The 13,533-nt window shown below is 46.0% G+C and overlaps 1 protein-coding gene across 3 annotated transcripts in view; it reads left to right on the forward strand.

Moving 5' to 3' along the window:
• LOC120997227 (cysteine-rich venom protein pseudechetoxin-like) overlaps nucleotides 1–12,715 on the forward strand; it is a 35,964-nt gene extending 23,249 nt beyond the window's left edge. The window contains exons 7-9 of one of the 3 annotated variants that reach the window (XM_040427221.1): nucleotides 3,776–3,861; nucleotides 11,543–11,681; nucleotides 12,623–12,715. In XM_040427221.1, coding sequence (XP_040283155.1) covers nucleotides 3,776–3,861; nucleotides 11,543–11,664 — 208 coding nt within the window. In that variant the 3' untranslated portion in view covers nucleotides 11,665–11,681; nucleotides 12,623–12,715. Of the gene's footprint in view, nucleotides 1–3,775; nucleotides 3,862–11,542; nucleotides 11,749–12,619 lie in introns of those variants that run through there. The other 2 variants (XM_040427223.1, XM_040427220.1) reach the window with 2 other exon arrangements.
• The last annotated feature ends 818 nt before the right edge of the window (nucleotides 12,716–13,533 follow it).

Consider the following 13,533-nt stretch of genomic DNA (forward strand, 5'->3'; position numbering starts at 1 on the left):
ATTGACATTTACCATCTCCACATCATTGCATTCAGTTTTTATTCACAATTTGTTTAGTGTCCCAACTTTTTTGGAATCCGGTTTGTATATAAGGGATCGTTCTCTCAAGCAGGGCGGCGATGACAGATTCCACCTCAGACAACGGGGTTAAAGTCCAAATGGTGCTTTATTTTGGCACTTCAGTAATACAGATGATCCCCCAGTTATATCGTCACTGGGTGAGGTGAGGTTCCAGCACCCCAAGACACAGCAAAATAAACAGCTGCCCGCCTGGGCTCTACCTAATACATAGGTCTCCCTATCTCACCTCTAAAGTGTTGTTCACACACGGGGTATCCGGCTCCGACACTTAGCTGGTCAGCTTCACCAGACATAAGCCCCCCACCAGGGGAGAGATCCGGCTTCACTCAGCCATACGGTCTAACAGGCCTCCTGGCTGTGACCACACAAGCCTCTCAGGCTTCCCCTTCTCTAGGGTCACTGCCTCTCCCCCAGACATACACAGAGGTTTGTTTTATCCCTCTGTGATTATTTCATCAGGCTTCACCTATTATCACCTCAGCTAAAGGAAATACTTGTACTGGAAGGGGTGGAATGGTAGGTCCCGCTACCAAACCTACCCACCAGTCCAAATAAAATACAGCCCAGAACAGAATCTAGACAAACCTGACTCAGCAAACTACACTTTGCTGAAACCACTGCAGTTTTCTGGATTTTAGTTATCACACTCAGCTGAGGTATCTGAGTGGGATATACACGCCTCCCAGCACTATACTGTACACATTACCACTATATATATATATATATATATATATATATATATATATAGTACAGACCAAATGTTTGGACACACCTTCTCATTCAAAGAGTTTTCTTTATTTTCATGACTATGAAAATTGTAGATTCACACTGAAGGCATCAGAACTATGAATTAACACATGTGGAATTATATACATAACAAACAAGTGTGAAACAACTGAAAATATGTCATATTCTAGGTTCTTCAAAGTAGCAACCTTTTGCTTTGATTACTGCTTTGCACACTCTTGGCATTCCCTTGATGAGCTTCAAGAGGTAGTCCCCTGAAATGGTTTTCACTTCACAGGTGTGCCCTGTCAGGTTTAATAAGTGGGATTTCTTGCCTTATAAATGGGGTTGGGACCATCAGTTGCGTTGAGGAGAAGTCAGGTGGATACACAGCTGATAGTCCTACTGAATAGACTGTTAGAATTTGTATTATGGCAAGAAAAAAAGCAGCTAAGTAAAGAAAAATGAGTGGCCATCATTACTTTAAGAAATGAAGGTAAGTCAGTCAGCCGAAAAATTGGGAAAACTTTGAAAGTAAGGGCTATTTGACCATGAAGGAGAGTGATGGGTTGCTGCGCCAGATGACCTGGCCTCCACAGTCACGGGACCTGAACCCAATCGAGATGGTTTGGGGTGAGCTGGACCGCAGAGTGAAGGCAAAAGGGCCAACAAGTGCTAAGCATCTCTGGGAACTCCTTCAAGACTGTTGGAAGACAATTTCAGGGGACTACCTCTTGAAGCTCATCAAGAGAATGCCAAGAGTGTGCAAAGCAGTAATCAAAGCAAAAGGTGGCTACTTTGAAGAACCTAGAATATGACATATTTTCAGTTGTTTCACACTTGTTTGTTATGTATATAATTGCACATGTGTTAATTCATAGTTTTGATGCCTTCATAGTCATGAAAATAAAGAAAACTCTTTGAATGAGAAGGCGTGTCCAAACTTTTAGTCTGTACTATATATATATATATATATATATATATATGTCTGCTAAAGGAATCCACACTGTTGCGTTTACAATCACGAAATTTGGCACACAGGTACATCAGGTGTCCGGGAAGGTTTTAGACTGGGTCTCAGCTCTCTAGCACGTACTGTTCCTGAGATATTTCCCAAAAAATACAAATATGGCACATCACATGACCTACATTAGCTAATAAAAGCCTGCAGGTCTTTCTCTTCATATCCCAACTGCCATACACATAGTCACATGTCCCTTATAAGCCAATAGAAGCTGTGGATGACACTTTTAAGGGAGCGTGCTGTGGAGGTCACAATTTATGGCCATTCAGGCCACCCTCAAAAGACGGCCTTAACAACCCCTCCTCCAGGTCCACCAGGCCACGCCCCTGACTGATTAGGCCACTCCCATCCCACTCTGCAGCTCACAGGGATTGAAAAAATTAAGGTAAAAATCCACTGCTGTCAGCTGCAGGGATAGGAGGGAGGGTGACTTTCTCCCTGCAGCTCACGCTCAGATAGCACAGTGCTGCTGTCTAAGAGTGAGCTGTTAAAAAGGATATCCCTGTGTCCATCCAAGCCGGACTGTCCAGCCTAAAACCATACCTCTGACCACCCTAGGGGCAGGCTGCTGTAGAGGTCACAGTTAAGAGGATGGTCTACTATGGATGTCAGTGTTAAGGCGCAGATTGCTGTAAAAGCTACTGTTAAGGGGGCGGGGTGTTGTAGAAATCACTGTTAAGGAGATGGGGTAGTGTGGAGGTTACTAATAAAGGGGTGGCCGCTGTGGAGGTCAATGTTAAAGAGGAGGGCGCTGTGGATATTACTGTTAAGAGGGCAGGCCACTGAGTAGGTGACTGTTAAAGGGGTAGGCACTTCGGAGGTCACTGTTAAGGGAGGAGGGGTCTGTGGAGGCCACTATTAAAATGGCAGCAGGGTACTGTGAGATCACTGTTAAGGGAGCGAGGTACAGTAGAGGTCACTGTTTAGGGAGCGGGGTACTGTGGCAGTCACTGTTAAAGGGGCAGTCGCTGTGAAGGTCTCTGTTAAGAGGGCCGGGAATGGTGAGTTAAGGGGACTGTAACCTATGGTCAGTGTTAAGGGGCGGGTGCTGTAGAGGTCACTGTTAAGGGGGCGGGCCCCAGTGGAGGGTGGGGTGCTGTGGAACTCTCTGTTAAAGAGGCAGGCTGATGCATAGGTCAAAGTTAAGGGGGTGGGCTGCTGTGGAGCTTCCATTTTAAGGGACGGGACCCTGTGGAGTGCTGTGGAGGTCACTGTTAAGGGTGCGGGGTGCTGTAGATGTCACTGTTATGGGGGATACTGTCGATATCTTTTAATGACTCACACAAACATTAAATGAAATAGATTAAATATACCCGTGCGAAGCCAGGTCCTTCAGCTGGTATACAGCATATACAAATTAAACCTCAAAACACCAAAAGATAAATATAAACCTACGCAAAATACTGGTGTGAATACCCCCTGGTGAAACGCGTTGGGTGAGTGAGGACTCCTCAGGCAGACTACTGTCTTTTTCTTTGCTGAACTTTTTGTTTCGGCTTTATCATCATGGGACAGTATTTGGCACTGTTATTTCTGAACACCGTTAGCATTGTGTTTTAGGACTGGATCTGCACCTGTGTACTTTTTAGGCAATCTGTTAGGGTGCCAGTGTTGGATTTTCCTGCAGTATCTTTAATAGTTTGGTGCTTGTGTCCATATGCAGTTAATATTATGTCTGCCTGAGATTTGCTCCTCACATTGCTTTTTCTGGTCATCCATTACGGTATAGATACTCCTTTAATTTTAAACGGTGATTTATGTGTATGTTAATGCATTGGAATAAAGGATTTGTATATTTTTACATATCTTTTCTTGATTATTTGCTTTTGGTATTCACACCAGTATTTTGTGTAGGTTTACAATATATGCATATAGTTTGTCTAGTGGCTTTACAATGTAATCGATATAAACATTCATGAACACATTTCTATTTTTTTATTTCAGAGGAAACGTGGGCTCCTTAAGTTTTCCATACACCTCTGGACCGAAATGTGGACACTGCCCCAATAACTGCGATGGCGGCTTGTGTAGTAAGTATAAGGAGAGAACTTCCAGGAGACATTTCTAATTTATTAAAGCCTATTCGTACATTAAACATGTGATAAGTAGGGATGAGCGAACCCGAACTGTATAGTTCGGGTTCGTACCGAATTTTGGGGTGTTCGTGACACGGACCCGAACCAGAACATTTTCGTAAAAGTCTGGGTTCGGGTTCGGTGTTCGGCGCTTTTTGAAAGGTTGCAAAGCAGCCAATCAACAAGCGTCATACTACTTGCCCCAAGAGGACATCACAGCCATGCCTACTATTGGCATGGCTGTGATTTGCCAACTGCAGCATGTGACCCAGCCTCTATTTAAGCTGGAGTCACGTAGCGCCGCACTTTTTTTTATTTTTCAAATGGTCCGTTAGACCAATGGCTGTCTCTAAATTACACGTGTGATGATACCAAAAATAAAACATAAATTTTTATTATATTCAATTAAAAAAATTTTAAGCACTCTAAATAACGTTTAAAATTGTCAGCTGGGCCTGCTGTCTGTATGGAATTTCCTTTATATATATATATATATATATATATATATATATATATATAGGGATTAATATGCTGGCATTTTGGGATCCTGGTGGACGTGCTTGCTGTCTATTCAAGGTCTTTAGATTTTAGTAATCTTAGCTCCGTTTGGCTACTTTGTATTCAGCAGCCACAACAGATGCTAACTGATACCAGCTCTGTTATACCACAGCCTGTGGTCCGTCACAGTCGCTGGTCTTATTCACATTCCTATCTATCACTACCAGTGAGTGATGTGCCTTCCAACCAGTTCCCTATCTGACTGCTGTCCCCTGAAGACGCCAAGTTAATTTGGCGAAACATGTCGGGGGGCAGAGTGCTGTAAAGCACAAGTTTTAAACAGCAAGAGCCTGCAGTCAAATGACAAATTATAGGTAGCTGAACAGCAGTCAGATAGGGAACTGGTTGGAAGGCACATCACTCACTGGTAGTGATAGATAGGAATGTGAATAAGACCAGCGACTGTGACGGACCACAGGCTGTGGTATAACAGAGCTGGTATCAGTTAGCATCTGTTGTGGCTGCTGAATACAAAGTAGCCAAACGGAGCTACAGTAAGATTACTAAAATCTAAAGACCTTGAATAGACAGCAAGCACGTCCACCAGGATCCCAAAATGCCAGCATATTGATCCCTATATATATATAGAGGAAATTCCATACAGACAGCAGGCCCAGCTGACAATTTTAAACGTTATTTAGAGTGCTTAAAATTTTTTTAATTGAATATAATTAAAATTTATGTTTTATTTTTGGTATCATCACACGTGTAATTTAGAGACAGCCATTGGTCTTACGGACCATTTGAAAAATAAAAATATAATTGTGTCTCAACGTGTAGTGAAGGGTCACCCATAAGTTCACGTAGCGCCGCCCGTCACTCTGCTCTGATCAGTGTAGGGATAGGATGCAGCTGCTGCTGTTAGGGCGAGATTAGGCAGTGATTTAGTCTTATAAAACAATTACTGAAGTGATGATTGTACAGCTGTGGATCATTCAACTTCTGCTAGTTAATTGCTCACTGTTTTAAGGCTGCCCAGAGCGTTTTTCTGTCACTTTTTTCTGGGGTGATCGGCGGCCATTTTGTGTCTTGTGGTGCGCCAGCACAAGCTGCCACCAAGTACATTTAACCATCAATAGTGTGATGTTTTTTATTGCTATATCCTACATCAGGGGCTTGGCTGTGCTTGCTATTTTACTGAGGGGTGAAATACAATTGCCAAAATAGCAGTACCCTAAATCTGGTGTTTCAGCTGTGGCTAGCCAATTGTAATACTGTCTGCTGTCTGGCAAAGGATATATTTTGTTCTGGGTTGAAATACAATTCCCAACTTAGCAATTCCCTAAATAATTGTTTTCTGCTGTATCAGGCCAAGTTTAAATCTATCCATAAAAGGGTATATTAGATTGAAGGTGCGGATAGGGTCATTCTCAATAACTTCAAACGCTACCGTGCATTTCCAAGTCTAATTCTGTCTGTAAATGTATACCTGTCATCCACCGCCTAAATACTAGGCCTACAATTTATATTCAGCTAAATCTGTGGTTACTGCTGTGCCTGTATTAGTGTAATACGGTACCTAAGTAGATAGCTAGATGTTAGGTGCCTGTAAAAAAAAGGCCTGAATTTGAATTCAATACATTGGGCCAAATAATTTTTTTCTTATTGTGGTGAACGGTAACAATGAGGAAAACATCTAGTAAGGGACACGAACATGGTCGTGGTGGTGTTAGTGGACCCTCTGGTGCTGGGAGAGGACGTGGCCGTTCTGCCACAGCCACACGTCCTAGTGTACCAACTACCTCAGGTCCCAGTAGACGCCAGAATTTACAGCGATATTTGGTGGGGCCCAATGCCGTTCTAAGGATGGTAAGGCCTGAGCAGGTACAGGCATTAGTCAATTGGGTGGCCGACAGTGGATCCAGCACGTTTACATTATCTCCCACCCAGTCTTCTGCAGAAAGCGCACAGATGGCGCCTGAAAACCAAGCCCATCAGTCTGTCACATCACCCCCATGCATATCAGGGAAACTGTCTGAGCCTCAACTTATGCAGCAGTCTCTTATGCTGTTTGAAGACTCTGCTGGCAGGGTTTCCCAAGGGCATCCACCTAGCCCTTCCCCAGCGGTGGAAGACATAGAATGCACTAACGCACAACCACTTATGTTTCCTGATGATGAGGACATGGGAATTCCACCTCAGCACGTCTCTGATGATGAAACACAGGTGCCAACTGCTGCGTCTTTCTGTAGTGTGCAGACTGAACAGGAGGTCAGGGAGGAAGACTGGGTGGAAGACGATGCAGGGGACGATGAGGTCCTAGACCACACATGGAATGAAGGTCGTGCCACTGACTTTCAGAGTTCGGAGGAAGAGGCAGTGGTAAGACTGAGCCAACAGTGTAGCAAAAGAGGGAGCAGTGGGCAAAAGCAGAACACCCGCCGCCAAGAGAGTCCGCCTGCTACTGGCCACCGCCATCTGGGACCGAGCACCCCAAAGGCAGCTTCAAGGAGTTCCCTGGCGTGGCAGTTCTTCAAACAATGTGCTGACGACAAGACCCGAGTGGTTTGCACTCTGTGCCATCAGAGCCTGAAGGCTCCTACACGGCTTCCTCCTCCTCTTCTTCCACCTGCTCATCCAGTCAGCCACACACCTTCACCACCAACTTCAGCACAGCCCGGAGTAAACGTCAGCAGGCCATTCTGAAACTCATATGTTTGGGGGACAGGCCCCACACCGCGCAGGAGTTGTGGCGGGGTATTGAACAACAGACCGACGAGTGGTTGCTGCCGGTGAGCCTCAAGCCCGGCCTGGTGGTGTGCGATAATGGGCGAAATCTCGTCGCAGCTCTGGGACTAGCCGGTTTGACGCACATCCCTTGCCTGGCGCATGTGCTGAATTTGGTGGTGCAGAAGTTCATTCACAACTACCCCGACATGTCAGAGCTGCTGCATAAAGTGCGGTCCGTCAGTGCGCGCTTCCGGCGTTCACATCCTGCCGCTGCTCGCCTGTCTGCGCTACAGCGTAACTTCGGCCTTCCCGCTCACCGCCTCATATGCGACGTGCCCACCAGGTGGAACTCCACCTTGCACATGCTGGACAGACTGTGCGAGCAGCTGCAGGCCATAGTGGAGTTTCAGCTGCAGCACGCACGGGTCAGTCGCACTGCGGAACAGCACCACTTCACCACCAATGACTGGGCCTCCATGCGAGACCTGTGTGCCATGTTGTGCTGTTTCGAGTACTCCACCAACATGGCCAGTGGCGATGATGCCGTTATCAGCGTTACAATACCACTTCTATGTCTCTTTGAGAAAACACTTAGGGCTATGATGAAAGAGGAGGTGGCCCAGGAGGAGGTGGAGGAGGAGGAGGAGGGGTCATTTTTAGCACTTTCAGGCCAGTCTCTTCGAAGTGACTCAGAGGGAGGTTTTTTGCAACAGCAGAGGCCAGGTACAAATGTGGCCAGACAGGGCCCACTACTGGAGGACGAGGAGGACGAGGATGAGGAGGAGGTGGAGGAGGATGAGGATGAAGCATGTTCACAGCGGGGTGGCACCCAACGCAGCTCGGGCCCATCACTGGTGCGTGGCTGGGGGGAAACGCAGGACGATGACGATACGCCTCCCACAGAGGACAGCTTGTCCTTACCTCTGGGCAGCCTGACACACACGAGCGACTCCATGCTGCAGTGCCTGCGCAACGACAGCAGAGTTGCCCACATTTTAACGTGTGCGAACTACTGGGTTGCCACCCTGCTGGATCCCCGGTACAAAGACAATGTGCCCACCTTACTTCCTGCACTGGAGCGTGATAGGAAGATGCGCGAGTACAAGCGCATGTTGGTAGACGCGCTACTGAGAGCATTCCCAAATGTCACAGGGGAACAAGTGGAAGCCCAAGGCGAAGGCAGAGGAGGAGCAAGAGGTCGCCAACGTAGCTGTGTTACGGCCAGCTCCTCTGAGGGCAGCGTTAGCATGGCAGAGATGTGGAAAAGTTTTGTCAACACGCCACAGCTAACTGCACCACCACCTGATACGGAACGTGTTAGCAGGAGGCAACATTTCACTAACATGGTGGAACAGTACGTGTGCACACCCTTCCACGTACTGACTGATGGTTCGCCCCCATTCAACTTCTGGGTCTCCAAATTGTCCACGTGGCCAGAGCTAGCCTTTTATGCCTTGGAGGTGCTGGCCTGCCCGGCGGCCAGCATTTTGTCTGAACGTGTATTCAGCACGGCAGGGGGCGTCATTACAAACGCAGCCGCCTGTCTACAGCCAATGTGGACAAGTTGACGTTCATAAAAATGAACCAGGCATGGATCCCACAGGACCTGTCCATCCCTTGTGCAGATTAGACATTTATAACTACCTCCCCTTAACCATATATTATTGTACTCCAGGGCACTTCCTCATTCAATCCTCTTTTTATTTTCATTTTACCATTATATTGCGGGGCAACCCAAAGTTGAATGAACCTCTCCTCTGTCTGGGTGCCGGGGCCTAGTAAATATCTGACAGTGGTCTGTTCCAGTGGTGGGTGACATGAATCCTGATTCTCTGCTATGACACGAAGCCTGATTCTCTGCTATGGGACCTCTCTCCAATTGATATTGGTAAAAAAAAAAATATTTTATTTTTATTTTAATTCATTTCCCTATCCACATTTGTTTGCAGGGGATTTACCTACATTTTGCTGCCTTTTGCAGCCCTCTAGCCCTTTCCTGTGCTGTTTTACAGCCTTTTTAGTGCCGGAAAGTTCGGGTCCCCCTTGACTTCAATGGGTTTCGGGTTCGGGGCGAAGTTCGGATCCCGAACCCGAACATTTCCGGGAAGTTCGGCCGAACTTCTCGAACCCGAACATCCAGGTGTTCGCTCAACTCTAGTGATAAGCACTTTTAATATCCTACGTATTTTAGGAGCTGTGCACACGCCATTACTTGGTCAGTAGAAAGGGTAGACAAAGAGCGAGCTCACTCTCTCCTACGATCGACACTCCACAGTTGTATCATGGCAACCAGAATACCCCCCATAAAAGACCACTTTCACACAAGCGAGTGAGTTCCACCCATTGGATTCACAACACCCGTCAAGAGCACCCGTCCTGACCTCCCAGCACTGTCGGGGTCCCATAGCATTATATTGATTTATGATATTATGTAACCCTTAGAGGTCTGGAATGTATTGTATAAAACTGACATACGGCTGTCATGTCTCATTGAGCCCCTCTACAAATAACTGATCAGAGGAGGTCCCGGGTGACGGACCTGAGGATATCTCATTACCTCATAACCCTTTTCATTTCTGCCTGTATGAACTAGAAATGACTGGGCTCTACAGCACATTTTTGAATGAGACCCTCCTCACCCCCAGCAGCTTCTTTGCAACTGCCGACTCCAATGCAACCCCCACTCCTGTGTCTAGTTCAGAAGAGGCCTGGCAGCCGCTCCGTTTCTTACATATACTGTATATACTGTATGTCATGTCACTGTATATACTGTCACTGTATATAATGTCATTGCATAATACTATTGAAGGGGTCCTGACAATAAAATATTTTATTGTCCTTCTGGGTGGGCCCCTATCTAGTAGGGGCTCCAAAGCAACCGTTTCCCCTGCTTCTCCTATAGTTACATCCCTGTATGCCTGATCTTGCACCAGACAGCACTATGGGAAGGGTTGTGACTGCAGCTCATCCACGCCCCCCAATAACCTGGAAGTTCTTCTTCCACGTTGCATTTTTCCTCTATGAAGAAATGCTGACAAGTGAACTGCAGAAAACTGTTGAATTTGTTGAATTAAATTGTTGAATAGTTCTTTTCTAATACGGCCCGTGCAATCATTTCATGTGGCCCCCAGCTCCCTGCCCCCTCGCCAGAGCATATAGTGCAAATACTAATGACCGACTCCATTATGGAAGCATGTGGGAGGAAGAGGAAGGTGAGAACAGCGCTGCACTGGCTGTACTCAACTTTCCTGGTCTTCTTCCAGGCCACGCTCTGTGTCCTGACACGTTCAGTGTCAGGACGTAGTGCACGTAGGCGCACACTATGACCTGACACTGTGTGCCGTCAGGTCACAGTACAGGGAGGGTGACTACAACTAGTGCAGCGCTGTCCGGAGTTGGAGAGGTAAGTTTATTTATGTATTTTTAAATGCCTGTTCTGAAATCTGATTGGAGGTCCAATCTGAAAGAGTGCAGCCTGGGGAGTTTGATTGGACGTTGGGAGGGGGGGGCTGATGGAGGCTGGGGGGTCTGATTGTGGTTGATCTGAGGCTGGGGGAGTATCATGGGGGCTGATGTGAGGCTAATAGAGGCTGGAGATAGTCAGATCTGAGGCTGATGGGAGGCTGATCTGAAGCTAATAGAGGCTGGTGAGGGTCTGATGGGATCTGATCTGAAACTGGGGAGGTCTTATCTGAGGCTGATGGAGAATTCTGGGGTCTGATGGGGCTGATTAAAAGGCTGGGGGGTTGATCTATGGCATGAGGGCTGATTAAAAGGCATTGGGGCTGATATAAGGTATGGGGGTCTCATTTCAGGTCGTAATGGGAGTCTTATTTTTATTGAGGCTGTTATCTGAGGTCTGATCTGGGGTTATTCACATTAGGGTCTGATCTGAGGTCTTATTAACATTGTGGGTGTGATCTGAGGTTTTATTGAGGTCTTATCAACATTGGGGGTCTGATTAAGGGTCTTACATTGAGGGTCTTATTGGGGCTGTGAGATGAGGTCCGATTGCGGCTAGAGCTGAGGTCTAATGAGAAATATTTATTTCTTATTGTCCTCCTCTAAAATCTACGTGCGCCTTATGTGCTGGTACGTCTTATAGGGGCGAAAAATACAGTGTATAGTTTGACCAAATACAGCAGTCAAATTTTTAAGTTGAGAATTTTGTATGGCCCACAAACGATGATACAAGTATCCAAATGGCCATCGGCAACAAGAATAGCTTTACCTGCAGCCCTATGTAAAACCACAGATAACACACTGTAGGTACAGTATAGAAACAGAATTCACAAAACACCTGAATATGATCTATAATTTCCACCACACATTGAGCTCTTGAGATATGTAGGGATACTTAGTACAAACAATGTTTGAATGCTTTCCTTTTCTTTTTTCTCTCTTTCAGCAAATCCTTGTCAAAAATATAACGATTACAGTAACTGTCCAGATATGAAGCAATACTGCAGTTACCCGCAGATCGGGGATAAATGCAAAGCGTCATGCATATGCAAAACTGAAATCATATGAAATCCACTCTCTACGTACAGTACAGACCAAAAGTTTGGACACACCTTCTCATTCAAAGAGTTTTCTTTATTTTCATGACTATGAAGGCATCAAAACTATGAATTAACACATGTGGAATTATATACATAACAAACAAGTGTGAAACAACAGAAAATATGTAATATTCTAGGTTCTTCAAAGTAGCCACCTTTTGCTTTGATTACTGCTTTGCACACTCTTGGCATGCCCTTTATGAGCTTCAAGAGGTAGTCCCCTGAAATGGTCTTCCAACAGTCTTGAAGGAGTTCCCAGAGATGCTTAGCACTTGTTGGCCCTTTTGCCTTCACTCTGCGGTCCAGCTCACCCCAAACCATCTCGATTGGGTTCAGGTCCGGTGACTGTGGAGGCCAGGTCATCTGGCGCAGCACCCCATCACTCTCCTTCATGGTCAAATAGCCCTTACTTTCAAAGTTTTCCCAATTTTTCGGCTGACTGACTGACCTTCACTTCTTAAAGTAATGATGGGCACTCGTTTTTCTTTACTTAGCTGCTTTTTTCTTGCCATAATACAAATTCTAACAGTCTATTCAGTAGGACTATCAGCTGTGTATCCACCTGACTTCTCCTCAACGCAACTGATGGTCCCAACCCCATTTATAAGGCAAGAAATCCCACTTATTAAACCTGACAGGGCACACCTGTGAAGTGAAAACCATTTCAGGGGACTACCTCTTGAAGCTCATCAAGAGAATGCCAAGAGTGTGCAAAGCAGTAATCAAAGCAAAAGGTGTCTACTTTGAAGAACCTAGAATATGACATATTTTCAGTTGTTTCACACTTGTTTGTTATGTATATAATTCCACATGTGTTAATTCATAGTTTTGATGCCTTCAGTGTGAATCTACAATTTTCATAGTCATGAAAATAAAGAAAACTCTTTGAATGAGAAGGTGTGTCCAAACTTTTGGTCTGTACTGTATATATTCATGGGGAAAAATAAAGTAGCAGTTTGTTTCTCTTTCTAAGTAAATAAAAGCAATTCTAAATGAAACAGGAGGAATCATTACTGTGTGTGCACTTAATGTAGGGTGGCCACTGGCTTCACCTCACGGCCACGCCCCCAAACAGATATACCACGCCCCCTGCTCCGTGAAGCCACGCCCCCGTCACAGGCTGTGGGAGAAAAACTAATGGAAGAAGAGCGAAGGTGAGCTGGGGGCAGCCGGGTGCTTCTCTCCCCCTCAGTCAGCCACAGGGAGCCATGTCTGCGGCTCTAGTGACTGCCCGGGGGTGAGAGAAGCCTCAGTCGGTTGCTGCAGCTCACGCTCAGACAGCGCAGTGCTGCTGTCTGAGCGTGAGCTACTGCAAGGGTGGACATCCCTGTCCTCCGTCCAGGCCCTGCACCGGACGGAGGACAGGGAGACAGAAAACCGGACTGTCCGGCGGAAAACGGGCGTCTGGTCACCCTAACTTAATGGTATAGTAGAGTAAGGTGCAAGACACTTGCAGAAGAATGTGAGTTTTTTTTTTGGCTTTAAGATAAACCGACACAACACAGTGAAACCGGAAGAACACAGTGAAAAAAGCTTAGAAAAACAGAAAGCAAAATTCACCACGCGAAGCACAGATCCACAAAAGACACAACGGTCGTGTGCATGTAGCCTAACCCTAATGTGAACATGTCCAAGACATGTCCAAGACAACTAATACATTCTAGGGTGGAATCCATGGACCGAGTCCAAACAGTATTGATTAGAGAGATCAACAATTTGCATTCTAAGGCCTCTTGCACATGAACGTTTTTTTTTCCTTTTTTTGCGTTCTGTATATGGACCGTATACGGAACCATTCATTTCAATGATCCGCCAAAAAAAAACGGAAGGTACTCTG

The sequence above is a fragment of the Bufo bufo genome, chromosome 4, assembly GCF_905171765.1.
Source record: "Bufo bufo chromosome 4, aBufBuf1.1, whole genome shotgun sequence".
NCBI lineage: Eukaryota > Metazoa > Chordata > Amphibia > Anura > Bufonidae > Bufo > Bufo bufo.